The sequence below is a fragment of the Monodelphis domestica genome, chromosome 3, assembly GCF_027887165.1.
Source record: "Monodelphis domestica isolate mMonDom1 chromosome 3, mMonDom1.pri, whole genome shotgun sequence".
NCBI lineage: Eukaryota > Metazoa > Chordata > Mammalia > Didelphimorphia > Didelphidae > Monodelphis > Monodelphis domestica.
This window is the reverse complement of record NC_077229.1, coordinates 400452135-400474702: the sequence shown is the minus strand read 5'-3', so window position 1 is coordinate 400474702 and position 22568 is coordinate 400452135. Positions and strand designations below refer to the sequence as shown.

The 22568-nt window shown below is 38.4% G+C and overlaps 1 protein-coding gene across 2 annotated transcripts in view; it reads left to right on the top strand.

The window, feature by feature from the left end:
• The window catches only part of AHRR (aryl hydrocarbon receptor repressor), a 284514-nt gene that overhangs the window by 9779 nt on the left and 252167 nt on the right, over positions 1-22568 (top strand). For both annotated transcript variants that reach the window (XM_056824349.1, XM_056824350.1), the window contains exons 2-3: positions 24-96; positions 22210-22391. In XM_056824349.1, the coding sequence (XP_056680327.1) occupies positions 35-96; positions 22210-22391 (244 nt within the window). In that variant the 5' untranslated portion in view covers positions 24-34. The remainder of the gene's footprint in view (positions 1-23; positions 97-22209; positions 22392-22568) is intronic.

Below are 22568 nucleotides of genomic sequence, written 5' to 3'. Positions count from 1 at the left end.
TCATCTGTGCTTTTCTGTTCTAGGGACAAAGACCATGATTCCACCAGGAGAGTGTATGTATGCTGGGAGGAAAAGAAGAAAACCTATTCAGAAACAGTAAAGTATCATATTTTCTGTGTTTTTGATGGTGGGTTTTGAATTTAGGTAAAACTAAGTTACAAGCAGTTTCCTGGCATTTCTGGATGAATGTCCAGATAACTTTTAAGATATGTTGGTAAATGTTGCACATTGGGCCATTCACTGTGAAAGAATAAAGGAACCAATATGCCTGACAAAATCATACAAGTCCTATAGGAAAGAGGCATTAGGTAAGAAAGGCTATTATCATTGAAATAACAAATGATTTCCAGATGCCCTAGACAAGCCAGCTGAAGGAAATGGGCTTTCTCCTAATGATCTCCTGTATCACTTCTGTTGTATCAAGTAATTGTGAAACCTGATAATTTCTTCTGTTTCGAGAAAATGTTTTAAATCAGCAGACTGGTGTTTCAGTTTGCCTTTCTCTTTCAAAAGCATTGCCCTGCTCTGAGTTTCCTAAATGATGAAAGGGCAATGACCATAGATTCAGTCAATCAGCTGTGCTCAGGGATAGAGATACAAATTCAAGGGAAAGAAACAATTCCTTCCCCTCAACAAACATTTTTTTTTTAAGGAAACAGTATATACATGTATAAATAATGTAAAGTGAATAGGAGTTGATTTTAGGAAGAGAGGCACTAATCCTTGGAGGGATCAGGAGAGACCTCCTGAAGAAGATGGATCTTGAGCTGATCTTTGAAGGAAGGAAAGGATTCTAAGCAGTGGCCACAGAGAAGGAGTGCATTCTGGGCATGGAGGATGATGGGCTTTGCAAAGGCTCAGAGATGGCAGATGAGTAGCTAGAACATTTAGGCTAGAAACCTACTTTCTGAAGGATATTTCATAACCAACCTCAGATTTTCTTTTATACTATAGTTTATTTTTCTTCTTGAAAATAATGATAGAATTTATATGATGCTTAAGGTTTGAAAAGTGCTTTACCTCACATCATCCTCACAACTCCCCTGGGAGGTATGTGAAATTATCCTCATTTTGTAGGCAGGGAAACTGAGGCAGATATGACTTGCCTCTTGTCACATAGCTGAGTATCTGAGACTGGATTTGAACTTAATTTTTCTTAACCCCCCTCCCCAAGAAGCCCCTTGCTACTTCCCTTCAGATTTACTTTAACATTTCTCAGGGCTCCAGGGGAAAGAAGAGGAAGAGAGAATAATAGGACATTAGTAGAGGGCAGCGTAGTAGCTACCCTCCTTGCTCATTATTTCTTTTGGTTTTTAGTGTCACTCTTCTTGGTATGAAATATTACAGAGGAATTCTACTAGTATCTTTATTCCCAGCTCTCTGTTATCTGATAAATACTTGATTTAGAAGAAAACAAAAGCTGGATTGGAGCAGGTAGGTGGCACAGTGAATAGAGTACCAGGCGTGGACTTAGGAAGACTTCAGTTCAACTCCACTCTCAGACATGCACTAGCTGTATGAACCTGGGCAAGTCACTTAACGCTTTTTGCCTCACTTTTCTTGTCTGTAAAATGAGCTAAAGAAGGAGATGGCAAGCTGTTGAGAGCCATCAAACCCTCACTGACTGACAAAGTTGCAGTTTGGGAAATGGGGGCTTCAAGGCAGCCCCCAGAAAATGAGGCTTCCACTGATCCCCCTCTGTGACTTCTCTCTCTTTAACTTCCCTCAATAATGGTTGATTATTGTTCTCTCTCCAATACAAAAGAAATAAAATAAGAGCAAAGACTTATAGAATAAACATATATCCCACCAGAGAGGAAGCAAGCCACTCCAGTATCTTTGCCAAGAAAACTCCAAATGTAGTCACAGAGGTTCAGATATGACTGAACAATAATGACAACAAAGAAGATGAATTAATGGATCTCAAAATTCCTCTGCTGACTTTTTGAATGATTTGTCTTTTTTTCTTGGTCATCTGTAAGCTCCATTGCTCATGTATTAGTCTCTACAATTCTTCCTCTCTGGACCTCAACTTTTATATACTCTGAATATCTACTTGGTTTCACTCAGGGCAACCTTTTAGATAATCAGAAGTGACAACCTTTAGACAACCTTGTCTAAAAGGTTAGACAACCTTTTAGATAATCAGAAGTGGGTCATCAAACAAAGACTTTCTGCTCTATATGAGTGCTGATTGTGTGAAAGAGAGAAATGTTAGGTGTGGGGTGTTGTCTGGCACTTAGTAGGTGCTCAATGAGAGTTTAATGACTATTTAAAACCTAGCTAGGTTTTGAAAATCCATGCAGTGGGGTCAAGTAGGTGGCTTAGTGGATAGAGAGCCAAACTTGGAGTCTAGAAGTCCTGGGTTCAAATTTGACTTCAGATACTTCCTAGCTGTATGACTCTGGGCAAGTCACTTACCCCCAGTTGCCTAATCCTTACTGCTCTTCTGCCTTGGAACTAATTAATATTGATTCCAAGACAGAAAGTAAGGGTTTAAAAAAACACCAAAATATATAGTGTGGAGGTTTTAATGATAAGTTTAGAAAATCTTTATGTCTACAGAATTCTATCTTAGAATCTTATACCTAGCAGAGATTCCATGTTTCCAGATACCATTCCCAAGGTACCCTCTACCATCATCCAGGTTGTAGATGCCTTTGTGTGTTTTTTTAAAGTTTCTTTCCTCCTCTGCTAGAGTGCAGAATTTGGAGCCAGAAAGTCTTGTGTTACATACACCCCAAAAACAACAGCAGGGAGAAGAAATGGTTTTGGTTTCCTTTGTCTTAAGGGTAGGTGTGGCTTGGAGGGGTCAAAATTCAGAGACTGCGGTGGGATCGCCTGAGTTGGCTTATGTTGCTGGTGTGGCAGAACTAGAGAGTCCTTGTGCCAGATGGGAGAGAATATTCCCAGAAGAGCTCACAGAGGAAAGCTTGGCCCAGGCATGGAGCCTAGAGGGCCTGGTGGGGGAGGGGATAAAGGTCACAGCAGCAGTAAGTCCTACAGCCTATCCAGTCTCTGTATATTCTTGGGAGTTGCATATTTCCTGAGGGGAAGTTTAACTCAATTCAATTTAACAAGCATTTTTTGGAGTACATGTTGTGTGCTTGGGTGCTTCAAAGAAAATAACAACCAGCAGTACTAGCTTTTTGGTACCAGAGGATCCGGGTTTCAATTATGGATCTGCCACTTACTACCTATGTGACCTTGGGCAAATCCTGTAACCTTTCTGGGTCTTCATTTTCTCATCTATAACATGTAGAGCAGTGATAGCACACCTTTTAGAGGCAGGGTGCCCAAACTGCAACCCTCACATTGCATATGAGACACCCCCTACCCCTGCCTTTGGTTGCTGGGCAGAGGTGCAGGTGATGTGAGAAATGTCCTCAGGTGTGTGTGGAGAGGGGGAGGGGAGCAGCCTCATCTGGCATACTCTGGTACACGTGCCATAGGTTCGCCAACACAGATGTAGGGGTTTCAATCACATGAGATTTCAAGTCTTCCAGCTCTAAATCTGTGCAACCACTCCTGCTCTTTAGGAGTTGACATTCTAGAAACTGGGGGATGTATGCCCAATACAAAGTAGGAAGAATACTAATACATGGGGGAATTATAAAGGAACTTGAAGATGGAACTCACACTGAGTTTTATGAGAAGGTAGGGATTGTATAAGAAGGAGATGAGGAGAGAAAGCATTCACTTATCCAATGTCAGTAAATATTTATTAAGCTGCTGCTAATTGCTAGGCACTGTGCTAAGCAGTGGGGATACAAAAAGAGTAAAAAAAGGGTCTTTGATATGATTGGGGATGTAGACTCTAAACAATCACCCTGGTGCAATTATCAATAATGAGGAAATATGTTTTGATCAATGACATATGTAAAACCCAGTGGAATTCTATGTTGGCTGAGGGGTGGGAGGGATGAGAGGGAAAGAACATGAATCATGCAACCATGAAAAAATTTTCTTAATTAATTAAATAAAATTTTCAATGAAAAATTAAAAAAAAGAGTTTTTGCCTTCAAGAAGCTTACAATCTAAGGGGAGGAAGTAGGGGAGGGGAGACAACAAGCAGACAAATATCTGCAAGCAAGCTACATAAATTCAAAAATAGGAAATAATTACTAGAAGGAAGGCATGAGAGAGGGATAAGGAAAGGATTAATAAAAAAATTGGGGTTTCAATTGGGATTTAAAGGAAGACAGGGAAGTTCAAAGGCAGAGTGAAAGGGGAGAGTTTTTCAGGAATAAGAGATAGTCAGAGAAAGTTCTGTCATGTAAAAGCCATGAGGCCAGTGCCATTGGATCAAAGAGAGAGAGGGAAACTGAGTGAGTGAGTATATATGGGTAGTTTATGTGAGTGAATGGGTGGTGAGGAGTAGGGTGTAAAAAGCAGAAAGGTAGTAGGGGACTAGGTTATGAAGGGCTTTGAATATCACATATAGCAATTTGTATTTGATCCTAGAGGGAACCACTGGAGTTTATTTGGATGGACAGATAGATGGGTGGATGGGGGTGGGGGAGAGACAGAGACAGAGAAGATCATCATAGAGACTATCCTTTGCAAAGTCATGGAAGCAAGAGATGGAAAAGAGTATTCTTTTGGCCTTATCTCTTTTTCTTTTCTGAATTCAAACCCACATTTTATTCTGGAACATAGCTAATTTTCTAACATTTGAATATTTCTCAGAGACAAGCAGACAAATAACACAAGAAGTTGCAACAGACTTGCAGAAAAAAGATATCCAGGGAATTTACAACCAGAATCATGACTGAGAGATAGGCAAGGTGGGTAGGCAGAGTAGGATGTTGCCTGGGGTGCTGCTCTTAGGGAAATAGAGTAAAGGGTGTTTTAAAAAATAACACTTTTGGGGGCAGCTGGGTAGCTCAGTGGATTGAGAGCCAGGCCTAGAAATAGGAGGTCCTAGGTTCAAATCTGGCCTCAGATACTTCCCAGCTGTGTGACCTTGGGCAAGTCACTTAACCCCCATTGCCTAGCCCTTACTGTTCTTCTGTTTTGAAACCCATACACAGTAGTGACTCCAAGATGGAAGGTAAGGGTTTAAAAATAATAACACTTTAAAATAGATATACAGTAAAAAGATATACATATGTATATATATTCTTTTTTCATTTTTTTTCTAATACATGTAAAAGAAATTTTAACTATCATTTAAAAAAATTTTGAGCTCCAAATTCTCTTCCTCTTTCTCACCTCTCCCCCATCTTGAGAATGTAAGCAATTTTATATTAAGTCCATGTGAAGTCATGCAAAACATATTTTCTTTTTAGCTATGTTGCAAAAGAAAGCACAAAAGAAAATAAAACAATAAAAATAAAGTAGAAAAGTATGTTTCAGTCTGCACTCAGTTTATCAATTCTTTCTCTGAAGCTGGAGAATGGTTTTTTTTTTTAAACAGGGGTTCTTTGGAATTGTCTTGATCATTGTTTCAATTAGAGTAGCTAGGTTTTTTTATAGTTAATCATCCTTATAAAATAGTTCTCTTCCTAAATGCCTGTAGACACAGACTTCTGTCTGTGGATGACAGACGTTTAAGATAATTCATGTTGTCTATGATATGAAGAAGGCTCAAAGCCTCTGGTATACAGTAACACAGATGGATTCTGGTACAGCGGATGTGACATTGAAGCCTTGCCTACGATGCATAGATCCCAGCATCTCATGCAGTTATCTCTATGACCTACAGACTGAGCAACACAGCCCCTGCCCAAAGAGAAGAGGAAAGGATCCACAGGCATTCTCTGCCCCACCGCATGTAGGAAGGTTTCATTGGCTTACTCTGGAACCTCTGGAGATAATTAGATGCTGGTATCTACCAAACATTCTTAGTGACCTGAAATTGGAGACCCCACCAGCATTATAAGAGTAGAAGGAGTAAAACTAAAATGGAAAATTGCTTATTGAAAACTGACTATAATCTCCTGAAAGAGTTAGTACTGGACCAAGAGGAGGACAAGATGGCATAGGAGAGGGGTCATAGGTTCAGAGCTTCAGAGCTGGAGGGAATCCCAAAGGCTATCTCATTTTGCCCTCTTATTTTTCATCTGAAGAAATTGAGGTGTAGGGACATTAAGTGACTTCTCTAAAGTCATGCAAGTGGTTATAATGAGCACAACCGCTAGCATTTATACAGGGTTTTGCACAATACTTTACAAATATTATTTCCTTTGATCCTCATAACAACCTTGAGAGGTAGATGGAATTTTTATGCCTACTTTCCAGTGGGGTAGGACAGTTAGATGGTATAGTTGATGGAGTGTGCTGGACTTGGTGTCAAGAACACTCCTCTTCTTCTGTTTAAATCTGGCTTCAGATACTGTGTGATTCTAGGACTATGTTGGCCTCAGTTTCCTCATCTGTTAAATGAGATGGAGAAGGAAATGGCAAACCACACCAGTGTCTTGTCAAGAAGACCCTGAATGGGATAATGAAGAGTAGGACTTGACTGGAAAATTAATACTTTGTAGATTAGGAAACTGAGGAAGAAAGGTTAAATGATTTTCTCAGAGTTATGCAACTGGTGAGGATATGAGAAACATTTTGAAGTCCAGTGCCCTAGACATTGTGCCACCTAGATGCCAAAGCTAGTAAACATCTGGGGCAGATTTGAATCACAGTTATTCTTTTCTCTGAAGTACAATCCACAAAGTCTGTGGCTGAATGATCCAAAGTGAAAAAAAAGGATAGGTGAGGGCTAAAATTCCCAAGAGGGGATATAAGCTCCTTGAGGACAGAGATTGATTTTCATTTTGTCTTTTTATTTCCAGGTTGAGTATAGTGCTTTAGACACAGCAGGCACATAATAAATATTTGCAGAACAAATAAATATGTTTTCTGATATAAGGATCTACTACAACTTGTAACTTTCTTAAGGTGTGATGTCTATTGTAGCAATCTAAGGATGGAGACAGATAAGCTGGGGTGGGATTTTTCAAGTGTTTGATGACTATTGGAAGAAGCCAGTAATTTTTCCGTATTCTATTCATGGATTGAGAATGAGTGGAGGCAGCTAGGGAGCACAGTGGATAGAGTACTGTGCCTGGGGTCAAGACATCTGGGTTCAAATCTTGTCTCAGATACTTCCTAGCTATGTGATCTGGGGGAAGTCACTTAATAACAATTGCCTAGCCCTTACCACCCTTTTGCCTTGAAATTGATACTTAGAATTGATTTTAAGAAAGTAAGGTTTGAGAAAGAGAGAGAATGGGTATAAGGTGGCCAGAGGAAAACCTTGATGACTCTGTATAATGCTGCCCTAGAGAGGGAAATTGTACCCTGGGAGGTCATGTGTTTTGACAAATAAAGATTTATTTTTTAAGATCATTTTCAGAAATCTTTGCATCAAAAACATTTTGGTCAATAAAACAATAAATTCAAATAGTAGCCTGGCCCACAGACTGCATTCTGCTTCCTTTCATTGTGTATCTGTGTTGATATTCAGCTACAGGAACAATTGTGGTAGGTGCTTTAATTTTAAATTGCCTGGTAGTAATTTTGGCTGTAATGACTGTTTTAAAGATTTTGTGTTTGGGAGGAGGAGAGGGACCTATAAAAACAATGTTAAGAAACTGGATGTTCACTAAATGTTCACAGATTTAAACAAACATATATAGAGTACATTGATTCAATAACTACATATTCAAATAAATCAACTTAACAGTTCATTGATCCTAGATTTATTTTCATTCTTTTGTATGTATGTAGCATCATGTGGTGAAATAAACACGGCTCTGCTTATTCAAAACCTAGTTACTGCCATTTAGTAAATGCAGCTGTGTTTATTTCTATGAGGAGAGCTGCAGGTATGTGTATATGATTTCTGTAGGAACTTCTTTAACATTAAGTTCAAGGGAAATTTGGAAGTTAAAATAACTTGCTTTTGAGTCTGATTTTTGCAGACATGGGCTAGTCCAGGCAGTAGCCCTTTCTGCAGGCTGGGAGGTGCAGTGGAGTCCTGACTGTGTGGCACATATGGCTTTGATTTATAAACTCCTAAGGGCTTGTGGCTTCAAGTGGGATGGAGGCCAGGCAGGGGAGCATCTCTGTTCTGGATTCTAAAGGGATTCCTTTCTAGCTTTCCCTAGTCTGCACATTTATATCCTCAAAGTCATTGTACTTGTTAATGGAGTACTGACCTTTCTGATAGAAGAGAGTTGACTCCATTTAGGAGTCTCCTAGGAGACAGTTTGGTGGCAAAGTGGATGGAATGCTGGGTCTGGAGTTGGGAAGACCTGAGTTGAAATTCGACCTTAGATACTTACTAGATTTGTGACCCTGGGCAAGTCATTTGAGAGCTGTCAGCTTCAGTTTTCTCAGCCATTAAATAGGGATAATAAGAACACATCTCATTGGATTTTTATGAGAATCAAATGATATATTTATAAAGCAGTAGACATAGTTCCTGGACTATAATAGGCATTTAGTAGATGCTTGGTCTCTTCTGTTCCCCCAACCCCTTCCCCTTTCAACTGCTGGGGATATTTTAGAGGGGATGCCTACTTCAGGTAGGTATGGGGACCAGGAAGTTTTGGAGGGCCCTTCAAATTCTACATTTCTATGATGTGTTCTAATACTCATCCTTAGCCCTGCCAGATAGTGATGTACCCTGAGAAAATGTAATGCCATTGTTCTGTGGGTAAATATGTGTTGGTAATAATTTTCCCTTCTTGGTGTAGTAGAGATGGGTGAATGAAGATAAACTAATTAATTCAATTCCATTTATTAAGTGCCTTCTGTATCCAAGGCACTGTTTAATGGATGGACTGTGGTTATAGAGAAAAAAAATTCAGTCTCTTCTTCTGGAAGGGAAGGGGGAATAAGTATTGACCATAGCACTTCCCTAAGGAGTTTATGTTCCATTAGCTTGTTCCAATACAACATGTATATAGAGAAGCATATATGAGGACAGACAGTAGGCTACAGTGGAAAGAGTCTGAAGACTTGGTTCAAATTCCCCTTTTAATGTCCATTACACTTTTGTGGCCTTGGGCAAATTTTGTAACTTTCTCAGTACTTGGTTTCCTCATCTTTAAGATTCAGGGAGTGAATTAGATGACTTCTGAGATTCTCTATTGATCTGTGATCCAATGAAAGCATTTGGGGGAGGAAGAGGATGGGACACACACATTCCAAAGGTTCCAAGAAAAGTCTCATGTACAAGGTAGGGCCTGAACTTAAGAACCAGCTCCCTCTGTGACTCTAGGGTGCTGGGGCCAGGGCTATCCTACCCTGTGCCTATTATCCTTGTTCAACTTGTGTGTTGTTGTGTGTGTGGTGTTACCTGCGACAACAGGATGGTTAATGTCTGGACTCCCCATGTTGGCTTCCCCCACTTTTTTTCAAAATTCTTCCCTTCCATCTTGAAATCAATACTAAGTATGGGTTCCAAGGCAGAAGAGCCTGAGGTCTAGGCAGTTGTGATTAAGTGATTTGCTCAATGTCACACAACTAGGAAATATCTGAGGCCATATTTGAACCCAGGACATCCTTTCTCCATGCCTGGCTCCTCTATCCACTGAGCCACCTAGCTGCCAGTTTCCCTTTTTAAGTGGTAAATGGGCTTTTGTAAACAAAGGAAGAACCATTTCTCCTACTCACACACATGCCCACACCTATCAGCAAATGCAAATATATGTTCATGCATATACAGAGACACTGCCTAGTAGGCCAGCCATTGACCAAAGAAGATCAAAGTAATGTGAAGAGGAGAAATGAGATGGGGAGTATGTCACTATAAAGAAGCTCTTGGTACCCTCAGCAACTCCTCTTTGGTTGGACAGCCTTTATTCTAAAAGCCAGCTAGGTTATTTTTGGAAAATTAATGAAACCCTTCACTCCTCAGAGCCAAGCTGTAGTGGAGACTTGAATTGGACTATGCACCCTTTTGACAGTTTTTAGTGGGAAAAGTTGGTCACTTTGTAGTGGTGCCATATTTTTGGTCATTTCCTCAAAATCATTCCCTCTGCTGAGCTGTATGTCCTTAATTTTGATTGAATCAAGTGTGTGGATTTCATTCAGAAACTGATTTCCACCCAAGACTGGAATTTCCAAGAGTTGCCTTTTCGTAGTGTTGATTTCTGGTATCACTGTGCTCCGTGATAGAAGACTGTTGGTCTTTTACTCTTTTTGAAGACATCCCATAATAAAGAGGAAGATTAAAGAGCAACAACTTTGGGAACTGGATTGCTTTCCCCTTCTTTTAGTGGGGCATGTTGTTCTTAATCTTGTTGAATTCTGCTTAAATCTCCTCATGGGCTGCCCATTCCCTGAGAGTAGGGAAGAGTTCATTTCTTTTTTCCTCAATTGTATTTAAAAACAAATTTTAAGATTCATTTAAAAAAAATTTGAGTTTCAAATTCTCCCTCCCTTTCCCTTACCTGAGACAGTAAGCAATCTGACATAGATTTTATATGTGCAATTTTATAAAATATTTTCAATATTAATCATTTTGTAGAAGAGATAAAAAATCCTTTATTGCTTTTTCTCCTACTTAATCTTCTGAAGTTGAACTTGTGATCAACTCCAATAATCACTCTTCCACAGCTATTGACTTATAAGGCTGTGAACTATATAGAAAAATGCCAGGGCTGGACATGAAGACCATCAGACATGAAGACCATCAGTGGGAAAATACTTGAAAGGATCATCGCTATCTTGGCTCCTGCTCTGACATGGAGCTGAAGTAAATAAGGAAGGTGCCAGAAGAAAATGTGGAAAAAAGAAATATTTGCAAAACAATCTTGAATGCTAACTTTTAATCCAACACGTATTTATAAAATACCTATAAATGGTGATGCAGCAAGGCACTGTGTAGTGCTTAGGGTGTGTTGGAGCACAAAAGACAACACGGCCATCCAATGCAGCTGAGGAAGTCTCCAGGTGTAATGACTTTTCATGCCACTGGATCCAGGCTTCCAACGCCGAGAGAGTGGGACTGTCTCTGTGCATCGACTTTTCCACTTAAATCTTCATGCACAAGTGTCTTTGTGCACAAAAACACACAAAGACAATCGTCCTCCTCAGTTACCCAGAGACTACTACCACCACTATGTGCCAGGAACTAGACCTACAAAGATCAAAATGAAATAATCTCTGCCTCAAGGAATTTACATTCTACTATCTTGGATAAACATGTATCCTTCCTGCCCAAGAAGGTACAGAAGTGAAATAAAGGAAGGGGGATGAGACTAGAAAGAAAGGAGTAGGGAATGGGAATCTGTGATATCTCCTAAGAGAAAATCCCGAGTGAAAAACTAGAGAGACAAGAAACTAAATGAGTAGGAATTTGCTTTTGAGATTGAGATTACTAGTGGGTTTTAAGGAAGTGTTTGAAAGAATTTTGGTGAAAGTAGAGACAGGGATGAATTAGGAGGGGGAACATGACTCTACACAACTCAATATTTTATGACTTCATTTAAGATTGAATTGCATAGTCTCTTTGACTGAATTTGTAACCCCTTTGGGATAGAGCCTGTGTTTTTGCTTATGCTGAATATGATTCCACTAGTGTTTTTCAGTTGAAAACAATATTTAAATGAGTGATGGATTAGTGTTGGTTTGTTCCCTTTGTAATTAAATTGCTCTACTTAAATTTCAGATTAATTGATATGCTAAAAGTTGAATATGTCATGAGTTCTAACTCATGATACTGGTTTTTTTAAAAGAGGATGGGAAGATAAGTGATAACGCTCATCTGTTTCAGAGTAGCTGCTCATGGACTTGTTTCTACTATACCCTACCCTTTCACATACACATATTGTTATTACTCAACACTCAGCACTCTCCCACCCACTTTTCATTTTGAAATACAATATTCACACCTTAAGGGATTTCACCTGAGATGGATGTACACGAAAAATTCCTGCCTACCACCTCACAGCATCCATACAACCTGCCACTAAGATCCCCTTGTCACTGTAAGTGGTATCTACCAACAGGTATCTGAATCCAAGAGAGGTGACTAAAGGAGAGCCTTTTCTTTCCCTTCTCCCCTTTTTCTTTTGAGTGGGAAAGAGTGAGTTTCACAGAATGGGCTGGGAGTTCTGAAAGTCACCTCCCAGGGTGGTGAACTAAGTAATGTATAGGTTCCTTCCAGAAGCTAGGTGGCACAATGGATAGCATGCGGGACTGTAGTTAGTAAGACTCTTTCTCCCCTGCCTCCTCCCCAATACAAATCCAGGCTCAGACACTTACCAACTGTGTCACCCTGGGCAAGCCACTTAACCTTGTTTGCCTCAGTTTCCTGATCTGTAAAATGAGCTTGAGAAGAAAATGGCAAACCACTGTAGTATCCTTGCCAAGAAAATCCCAAATGAGTCACAAAGAATTAGGTACAATTGAAAAATGACTAAACAACAAAATTCCTTGCAACATAATTTGATGATTTAAATCCTAGGTTTAGATTATTGAATCTAAGTCATTCATTTATAGATGGATGTCCCTGAAAGTTGAAAGACTAGTCCAGGGTAACTTAATAGAGCTAGAATTTGAACTCTGGCTTTCTGATGCCAAATTCAGCTACATTAAGATCCCAGTCACACCTGGGCTGTTATACTAATAAGCATTTATTAATTGCGCATTTTGTGCCAAGCATTGTTAAGCAGTGGAGTATACAAATATAAGCAATTAGAAAGATAATTTCAGACCTCAAGAAACTTACATTCTACTGGGGAAAGACATCACATAAAGGAAAGCTAGAAAGAGAGGAGGAGAATGAAAGATGTCTTGCCTTGGATTTTCCTCGAAATGGAAGCTCCCTGGTGAGAGAAAGATGCTCCAGGAGCAGAGGGAGACAGATGGTAACTGAAGTATGATGACAAAACCAGAGAGATTTGTCTACATGGCATTGACTAAGTAGAGTAAGCACTCAAGGAAGAAAGGAATAAGAATAGAAAAAAGGTCTCATGGAACCAAAACGTGGGCTGGGTCTTTAAGTAGCCTCAGTTAGGCAGATGGGTTAGGCATTTCTGAGTGAAGACAAATAGCCCAAGTGGAGGTCCAATTGCCTTCCCACCATTGCTTTTGACTTCTTTTATGTGGAGTATATCTCATGCCTTGTGATATAGCTCTCTGCTCTATTCAGGTACCAATCCTGAATCTAATGAATCTAATTTGTGTTTTTAATGAAGGCCCTTGACTCCTCTGCTTAAAATCCTTGTTAAGTTCTGAACATTATATACACTGAAGCTTCTGGGACTGGATGATGTGATGTGAAGGTTTTTTCCCAGCCCTCTGATTCTCACTTCCTTAGATGGTGTAATGAGTGACACACATCCCTCATAGGAGACAATTAGGACTTAAAAAAAGAGGAGAAGCATTAATGAATAGTGGAGAAAATGGGAATCACTTGTTTCTGGAAAACTGACTTGAAAATAGGGATTTTGTTTGCATGTGATGAAAGAGTTTGCAAACATGGAGACAGGAAACCCTAGAATTTGCTTTTCTTTTTCCCTTTCCCCTTTCTCTGTACAGCCAGTGAGCTTATTTCAACCTTTACATAGATCATTACACTCTGAATTGTGGTACATCTTTAAAATAGAGCTCAAAGCAAATGTTTCCAATTCAGACAGTATTGGTTGGTTCATGTGAAAGAACTCAGTTTGTGGATAAAGCAAATTTGTTTTTGTAATCATCTCAGTTTATATGGTAAGTTTTGTTTGGGTCAAGATTTAATACACTGAAAAATTGAAGGAAATATGTAGGTGGCCTTGTCCAAGAACCACAGAAGGTCTTTTCTCCATTTTGTGAAACAATAGGAGATTCTCTGAAAAATGTCTAGAATTCTGTAGAAAGGAAAACCTTGAACCCTCAGAGCTGTGAATTGGAATCCTGGCTCTCCCAGTTACTACTGCCACCATGACTGTGGACAAGCTTCCTAACTTCTCTAGATTCAGTTGCCTCATCTGTAAAGTGACATGACTTCTAATGACACCTCAGGTTCCTTCCAGGTCTCAATCTATGGTTCTGTGTTGTTTATTTGGATAAAACATCCTCTGGACTATTTAGGTAAATGGAGGTCCTTTACCTTACACTCAATTTATCTTGCATTGTTTAGGAATTCCAGTGTCCTGTATTCAATGAATACTCTAGATACCTGATACCTGATATAATGCCTTCAGCATTGTAATCTTAACAATGGCAACTCATAAGGAAAATCTTTCAGTAAAAGTAGGGACTAGGTATGGAAATAATGGAGAGGCAGATAAAGGAGAGGGTGAAATTAGTTTTTTATCATGCATTGAAAGGCAGCAAGAAGCATCATTTTGCGTAAAATTTGGTCATCTAGTATTGTGGTGCTCATAATAAGTATTTGCAAAAAGACCACCATGAAAATAATTGCAAGTTATGTACCAACATCTGTTGCAAATGATGGAGCGGAGGAATTCTCTGAAGACCCTGATTAGACCCCCCCCCCCCATTAAATTAACATATAGTTTAAAATGAGGTGACTTCAATGCAAAGGTGGGAACAGTAAAGCTGATGAGAAATGTGCTAGAAAATAGGGATCAGGAATCAGGAATGAGAGACGTATATCATGACTTGTGTCTTTGAAAAAAAGAATCAGTAGGCACTGGATATAATGAGAAGCAAATAATGTCACAAAAAAAGAAAATTGATTATCTTTTGAGAGGTGTGTGTGTGTGTAAAACTTGTTACTGATACGAGTCATTTCTAAATCAATTATCTCTTTATATTATAATATTTATAGGGAAAGATGAGGGGGATTGGAAAAACGGGATAAGGAAGGTTTGTAGCAGGGAATGGAGGAGTTTCCTTTCCACAATATTTAGACTACTGATTTGTTATAGCAAACATCAAAATGAGTAAAAATCCAGAAGAAATAATAATATATGACATATGGTGAAGAAAATTTAATTCTGACTCATTTTTCAAAGTTATTGATGGTAAAAAGTGTCATATCCAGGTAATAAAGGGCTTGAATAAGTTTATATGGAAATTTTATTACTATGAATGAGTGCCAATGAGGAGAACAAAAGAACTTTTTTTAAAAAGCACCTTAGTTTGGAAAAAATGACTCATTTGCCAAGTGGAGAGATATAGCAGCCAAAGACAGTACCAGTCTAAAACACAAATGTGTCTGTAAGATCTTGCAGAGGCACATGAAGGAAGGTGATGACCAGCAGAACAAAGGAGCAGTGGAGAGTGAAAACCAGCTTAGAAAAAGATGGGTGTAGTATCCAACTGAGCAAAGTCCTCTCAGGGGCATTTTAAGGATCAAATTAAGGTTTGTTTAGAAGCTTACAATTCCTTTATTGCCATCATAATTCCCTATATTTGTGTAATTGTGAAGGACAGTTTGGTAAGCACTTTTATAAATATCTCAGTTGATAATAATTCATATTTGTAGAGTATTTTAAGGTACATAAAGTACTTTCCCCACCCTCTTAGGTAAATAGGACAAATATGGTCCTCATTTCATATATACGGAAACTGAAATTCTTGGGAGTTCAAATGACTCACTTATGATCACATAGCTAGTAAAAGTCTAAGTCAGGATTTGATGTTGTCTCCTGATCCCAGGTTCCAGCACCTTAGCCACTAGAACAGTGGTTCTCAACCTTTCTAATGCCGTGACCCCCAATACAGTTTGTCATGTTGCAGTGACCCCAAACCAAAAACTTATTTTGGTGGCTACTTCAAAACTGTAATTTTGCTACAGTTATGATTCGGAATATAAATACCTGGTATACATTATGTATTCTCATTGCTACAAATTGAGAGGTTGAGAACCACTGCACTAGAGCACAGCAATATGGGGCAAGTAATATTGCCCCCATTTTTTTAATAGACAAGGTTCAGATTATTGCCAAACTATTACTAGTAAGTTATTCTTTTTATTTCCTTATTATAACAACAATTGGCATTTATAGTGTTCCTATTATGTGCTGAGAGCTGTGGTAAATAAACATTATTATTTTGTACCAAACCTCTGAAGTAGGTGCTTTTATTATCATCATCTTACATTTGAGGAAAGTGAGGCAAATAGAGGTTAAGTGACTTGCCCACGGTTATACAACTAATAAGTATTAGATGACACATGGTTTAGAATTTTTCCCTTAACATTTTACTCAACAGAATGTCAGGTTCAAAACATTTTTTTTTAAAGTCGTAAAGAAGGGCAGCTAGGTAGCTCAGTGGAGAGTGAGGGCTGGAGACAGGAGGTCCTGGGTTCAAATTTGTCCTTAGATACTTCCTAGTTTGTGACTCTGAACAAATCACAACCCCAATTGCCTAGCCCTTCCTGCTCTTTTGCCTGAGAACCAACGCTTAAAATTGATTCTAAGACAGAAAGTAAGGGTTAAAAAAAAGAGTCATCCTAAATGATCACTCTATTGCAAATATTAATAATATATGGAAATAGATCTTGATCAGTGATACATGTAAAACCCAGTTGAATTGCTTGTTGGCTATGGGAGGGGGGAGGGAGGAGGGTAGAGAAAGAATATGAATCATGTAATCATGGAAAAATATTCTAAATTATTTAGATAAATAAATTTAAAAATTAAAATTAAAAAATAAAAAATAAAGTCATAAATAAATTGAAATCTTGTCTGTAAAAATATTTCATGTTCTGAATAACACCCTTGTTCCTAGACCAAATCATATAAGGTATCATTGTCAATTAGGAAAGATGGTAAACGTTTACTATAAGATGTTCAATCTTGATTTCTCTGGGTGAGCTTTACAAGAAACTATTTAGCTTTTGGGGAAATTTGCTATAGTCAGCTAAGTTCTGAAATGATGTGTTACTGAAGATATATATGAGGATGATATATAAGAGGATTTTATGACAAACTGTCATAAAAGAAGCCATTCCATGATTGTGCAATTACTGTGTCATGCTCTGTAAGCCATAGATAAATATGTGAAAGTTCCCAGACATTAGCATTTTCCATTCACTAGAGATTGCCTTTTAATTATTCAATCAACATGTATTTATTAAATACTAGTATGTGTTAGATACTGTACTAGGCAATGAGAAGAAGAATGCATAAAATGAAACAATCCCTGTCCTTTAAGGAGTTTATATTTCTCCAAAGGGATCTATAATAATTAGCACAACTGAAAACAAATAGATTGTCTTTATTCTCTCAAATCCTAGGTTATTTGATTCAATAACACCTACTAGGAGGGGATTTGACCAACTTCACCAGATCAGTTTCATCAGCCTTTGAGCAACTGGGTAGGGGATAAATCATGTTCAGAAATAGCTACAAAATCATTCTGTGGGTTTCTGATTTAGTAATTGTCTTTCACCAAATCTCCCTTTGAAATAGCAAAGACTCACCTCAGAAAATGCTGATGGCACAACTAATTGTACTGGTTCATACAAATCTTTTGCTTTTTATTCCCCTTTCATTGATATTAGGTAAGGATTAAAGGCATTTTGTGACTTTTTCCTTAGCTGATGTTTGTGATCCATTCTGTCAGATGGCTTATAAAATAAAATTATTTTGTGTTGCCACTTATGTAGGCATGATTATTATGATGATTATTAATTGTTTAGTCATTTTAGTTATGACCTTATTTGGGGTTTTCTCGGCAAAAATACTGGGTTGGTTTGCCATTTCCTTCTCCAGCTCATTTTATAGATGAGGAAACTGAGGCAATCAAGGTGAAGTGACTTGCCCAGGGCCATGTAACTAATAAGTGTCTAAGACCAGATTTAAACTCAGGAAAAGGAGTCTCCAAGTTTGGCACTCTGTCCACTGCATCACCTCGCTGCTTCCTTATTGCCAACAATATGAGTTAATATTTATGTAACAATTTAAGATTTACAAAACTCCCAACATACATTATCTCATTTCATCCTCAAAATTACAACTCTGTGAGTCAGGAACCATTATTATTCTCATTTTACAGAGGAAGAAACAGAGAAAGGGAGAAGTAAATGACTTGCTTGGGATCATCCAAGTATCTGGGGCAGCATTCCCACTTAAGTCTTCCAAGACTTCCAGTCCAGTATGCCAGTGTGTATTCAAAGGAGACTTGGCCTTGGAGTTAGAAAATCTGAATTCAAATCTTGGCTCTGACACTTAATTGTTGTGTGATCGTGGGCAAGTCACTTTGGGCAAGTCCCAGTGGGTAAAGTCAACATCTTAGAGATTTCAGTTTCCTAGAATATGAAATCATAGGGTTGCTGTGGGGCTCAAATTAGATAATGGAGGTAAAGCCTAGATAAATGACACCATTGTCATGGTACTGCCTCATATAGTGCCTTGTACCCAATAAGAGAGGTGCTGATTGATTCATCTTACAGGCTGTGATGCCCTGCTGTGTCAGCTTACTACTGGCTCATCTGACCACTGGACTATTGCCAACATTCCCTCAGGCTTAGAACATTTTTCATCATCCTACTTTCAGTGTGACCCTGTCCAATTACTAAAGTGTTTTTGCATACAGTAAGAACTCTGTAAGTGTCTATTCACAGATAAGTACAATGAGGTCCTATGAGGCTATTGAAGGACCCTTTTGGACCTTCATTCACAAAATTTGATATTCTTTCTTTCCCCTTCTCCATCAAAGGCAAAAGACTGTTTTGAAGTTGTTGACCTGCAGTGGGGCATTCCTTAAGGACCAGTGCACTGAGTGGGGCCATTTCTTTCCCCTCCTCAAGACGGCAGCAATCTCATAGTTTTCCTCTCTTTCCTTTCTATAGTTTTATTGTCATTGTCAGTCTGTTCATTGTTGCACTGATTGCAGCTTATAATATCTGCTACCATTCTAATCTCTTATTAATTTTGCTCTTTGCCATATTTTTCCTTAGGTCTGCTTTCTTTTTTCTCTCAGATCTTTTTTCTTTGCTGCAGAGCATCTTAGGTCAGATGGTTTCATTTTTAATAGCCTTTACAAAGTAAGCAGGGGACACCTTTTCCTCAGGCCATTGAACCAACTCATCACATTATGTTCAGTATAACCATCAGCTTAAAAAAAATCCCAAGCATTTTTTTCTCTTCTTCCCACCCATCTTTATTGTAAAGGAAAAAAAAACTTTTGTAAAAAATATGCATCGTCAAGCAAAACAAATCCTCACAATGGCTATGTACAAAAATGTGTTTCTCATTTTGCTCTCTGAACCCATCTCCTCTATGCTGGGAGTTGGGTAGCATAGTTCTTCATCAGTTATTTGGAATCGTGGTTGACCATTGCATCGATCAGAGTTCCTCTGGCTTTCAAAGTTCTTGTCTTTATAGTGTGACTGCTGTTGTATAAACTGTTCACTAGTTTAATACTCAGCTGTTCAGCAAACTTTGACAGATATTTTTATCATTGTAATTCAGAGATTTTCTGAGCACTCATAAAGATCTTTATTTAAGTTTTGGTTTTCTGTCAGATTTCTGGTTTGGAAGCTATTCCCAGGGCTCGTGCTGACTTGAAGTCTGATGTCCAGAAAACTGAGTGTTGGTATACTTGGGTTAATGAGGATAACTAAGAAGGTATCAGTAGCCATGAGGGGACAATGTTGACAGAACAATACAATCATAATGAAGGCAAGGTGAGCCCTGTAAAAATTAAATTTAAATCTCAAGAATAAAAATATTATATTTTAAGGGATTTATTAATGATCATTAGAAATCAAGGAATAAAGAGGATACAAAATAAAGACCACGTGCCTATGGCATTTAAAAATCCCCACTCACCACCACCATGCTCTCCAACAAGGCTAAAAAGAGGGCAGGACCCTCCACTTCCCCGCCTAATATCCCCTGTCTACAGGAAGTATTTAAGGACAGGAAGTCAGTGGACTCCTGGGAAATGTAGTTCTTTTTTAGGGTAACAGATTTTCAATTATATTGCCCTGATTTTGTTTGAGTACTAATTTTAGAGTCACTGACAACACTTATTGCCCTTCTACAATGTAGAAACAACAGAGTTAACTTGGTTAGTTAGTAAGAACAATTAGCTACAATAGCTAGTTATAAGGAAGGTGTCTGCCCAAAGTGAGCTTAATCATTTCATTTCCTCTCCATGGGGCAGCCTCTTTAAGCATAATCCCTTACCCTAACTGAGGATCTCCTTAGAATCATCCCTCTAAGTCTTGAAGGCACTTCAGAGACCATCTTGTTCATTTCCTTGATCTTACTGATTAGCAAACTGAGAAATGAAATGACTTGTACAAAGTCATATAAGGAATAAGCATGAGGGAAAGCATTTGATCCAGGTCCTCTGACTCCTGAATGAATGCTGTTTCCACTGTACTCTACACTGTTTGTTCATGCCGCTCAACCCAGGGACAGTATTTCCTAGTTGATGCTCTGCAGGCCAGAATTGTATTCACTTGTTAAACTGTGTGTTTCTTCATTTGTGTAAATATTCATTTGCTTATTTACTTTTTATAAGGATCAGCTTCCAAGAAGAGTTGAGGCAGCTTATAAGTTAAAGTGCCATGCAAAATGAGACATTTAGGGATAAAACAGAATGGAGTCACTGTTAACAAATGGAAAGAGTTAGATGCCTCAAGGCATTCAAGATGAATCACTTAATGCAACTGAGTGTGGAATCAGGGTCTAAGTTTTCTGGCAAAAGGGGAAATATATCAAATTATGTAGTTTTCATTTTCTGAAAAGAGAAGTCCTTAAAATCACTTTCAGACACAATTTTTTTCTTGAAACTAAACTCAAGAAATGTATCCCATGGATTCTTTTAAAAAGGGACCTAAGCAACATAGTATGGAGTGGCATTAACTGTTATTTGAGAGACGACAAAAGAATGTTCGAATAATTCTGGTATTAGTCCTTCCCAAGAGAGTGGGTGAGGCATTAAATCAGTCAGTCAGTCAATAAACATTTATTAAACTCCTACTATTGCCAGATAGTACTAAGCTTAGTTCTGGGAATTCAAAAAAAGAAAGGCAGACCCCTGCCCTCAAAGAGCTTATGATTTAATGAGGGAAGACTATATGCAAAAGGAAACTGAAAAAAAGAAGGGGAACTATTTAGTGTGGATGGAGGAAGGAGGATTGTGAAGCCCAGTGGAGTTCAGCCAGTTGGGAAATTAAGAGATACCTGATCATCTAAGGATACCTTCTTTAAATGGCATTTGTGGAAGGAGTTCTCCATCTCCATCCTTTCCAGTCAGAAATAGGGGCCTCAGAGGCAGGAGTTACAGATGAGGTATGAGCTTCAGGGTTGAAGTGATGTGCAGGATGATGAGGCTCCTGGGAACATGGTGGAAAAGTCATCATTGTAGCTGTATGTCTTTTTTTCCATTCAGCAAAAAAATTATTAAGTATCTATATTATGGGCATAAAATGCATATAGATGCTGGGAGAGAGAGAAACCGTTGTTTATTTCTTCCCTCCAGCATTTTATAAACTGGCACAGGAGATAAAATATTAAATAGTGTGCAGTCATGTACTAAAAATAAGCCCACTCTAATTCAAATCCAGATTAAAATACTTCCAGTCACTAAAATAGAGGGAGATTAAAAATAATTATGATTTAATAAAATCATGACCCTTTAATATATATGACAAATGACATAAATGACAAGGAACATCATTAAAACCAGTCTTTAGATTCAAGTGAACTCCAGGGAAAACTGTTGACTTTTGATGAACAAGATCAAAGCCATTAGAATCCCAAATGGAAATTCTAATTCTAAGTGGGATAATTTGAGATATAATAGTTTAAGCTCCTCTTCCCCCTACAAAATGTAGGTTTGGACCTTTTTTCAAAATTAATCTTTTTTATTTAGAATATTTTCCCATGGTTACATGATTCTTGTTCTGAGAAGCAGTTCTACTGGGTTATACATGTATCATTCTTCAAAACCTATTTCCATGTTATTCATATTTGCAGTAGAGTGATCATTTGACATCAAAGCCCTAATTCTATCCTCATCGAATGTAGTTGTATGTCTTTCATTTTTAGTCACAGGTGCTGATCATATTAATTGACTCATCTTGGGTGTGATTTTTGTATCACCAGTCCCAATTTCTGCTGGGTACCTGCATTATTCTAAAACTTGAACTTTCCTTAAAGGATGTGCCACTAAGACTAGGGTTTTTGTTTGTTTGTTTTGTTCTAGGGTTGGTAGACACAAACCTACATTTTTCCTCTAGGGAAAAAAAAAAGACTTTCTAAATCAATATCTCATTGCAGCTAACTAGTTAATGTCTGAATGTCATGATGAAAAGGGTGACCACTGATGCTGTTATTCCCATAGAAGACCTGCTGTGGGGAATGAAAAGTCCAATCCTTCGAAGAGGCACCGAGATCGTTTGAATGCTGAGCTGGATCATCTCGCCAGTCTGCTGCCTTTCCCACCTGACATCATTTCCAAACTGGACAAGCTTTCAGTCTTACGCCTCAGCGTCAGCTATCTCAGGGTGAAAAGCTTCTTTCAAGGTAAGGCTTATATGTCTCTGGAGTTTTGCTGGAGGGAAAAATATTTCCCAAAAGTTGTGATAGTGAATTTAGGAGAAGAGAGATTGTGTTCCTAAGATGGCCAGAAATGCTTTGATGCTTTTTGAAAAACAAAAAAACCCAAAACAAAAAAAAAACCCAAAACAAACAAAAAAACTA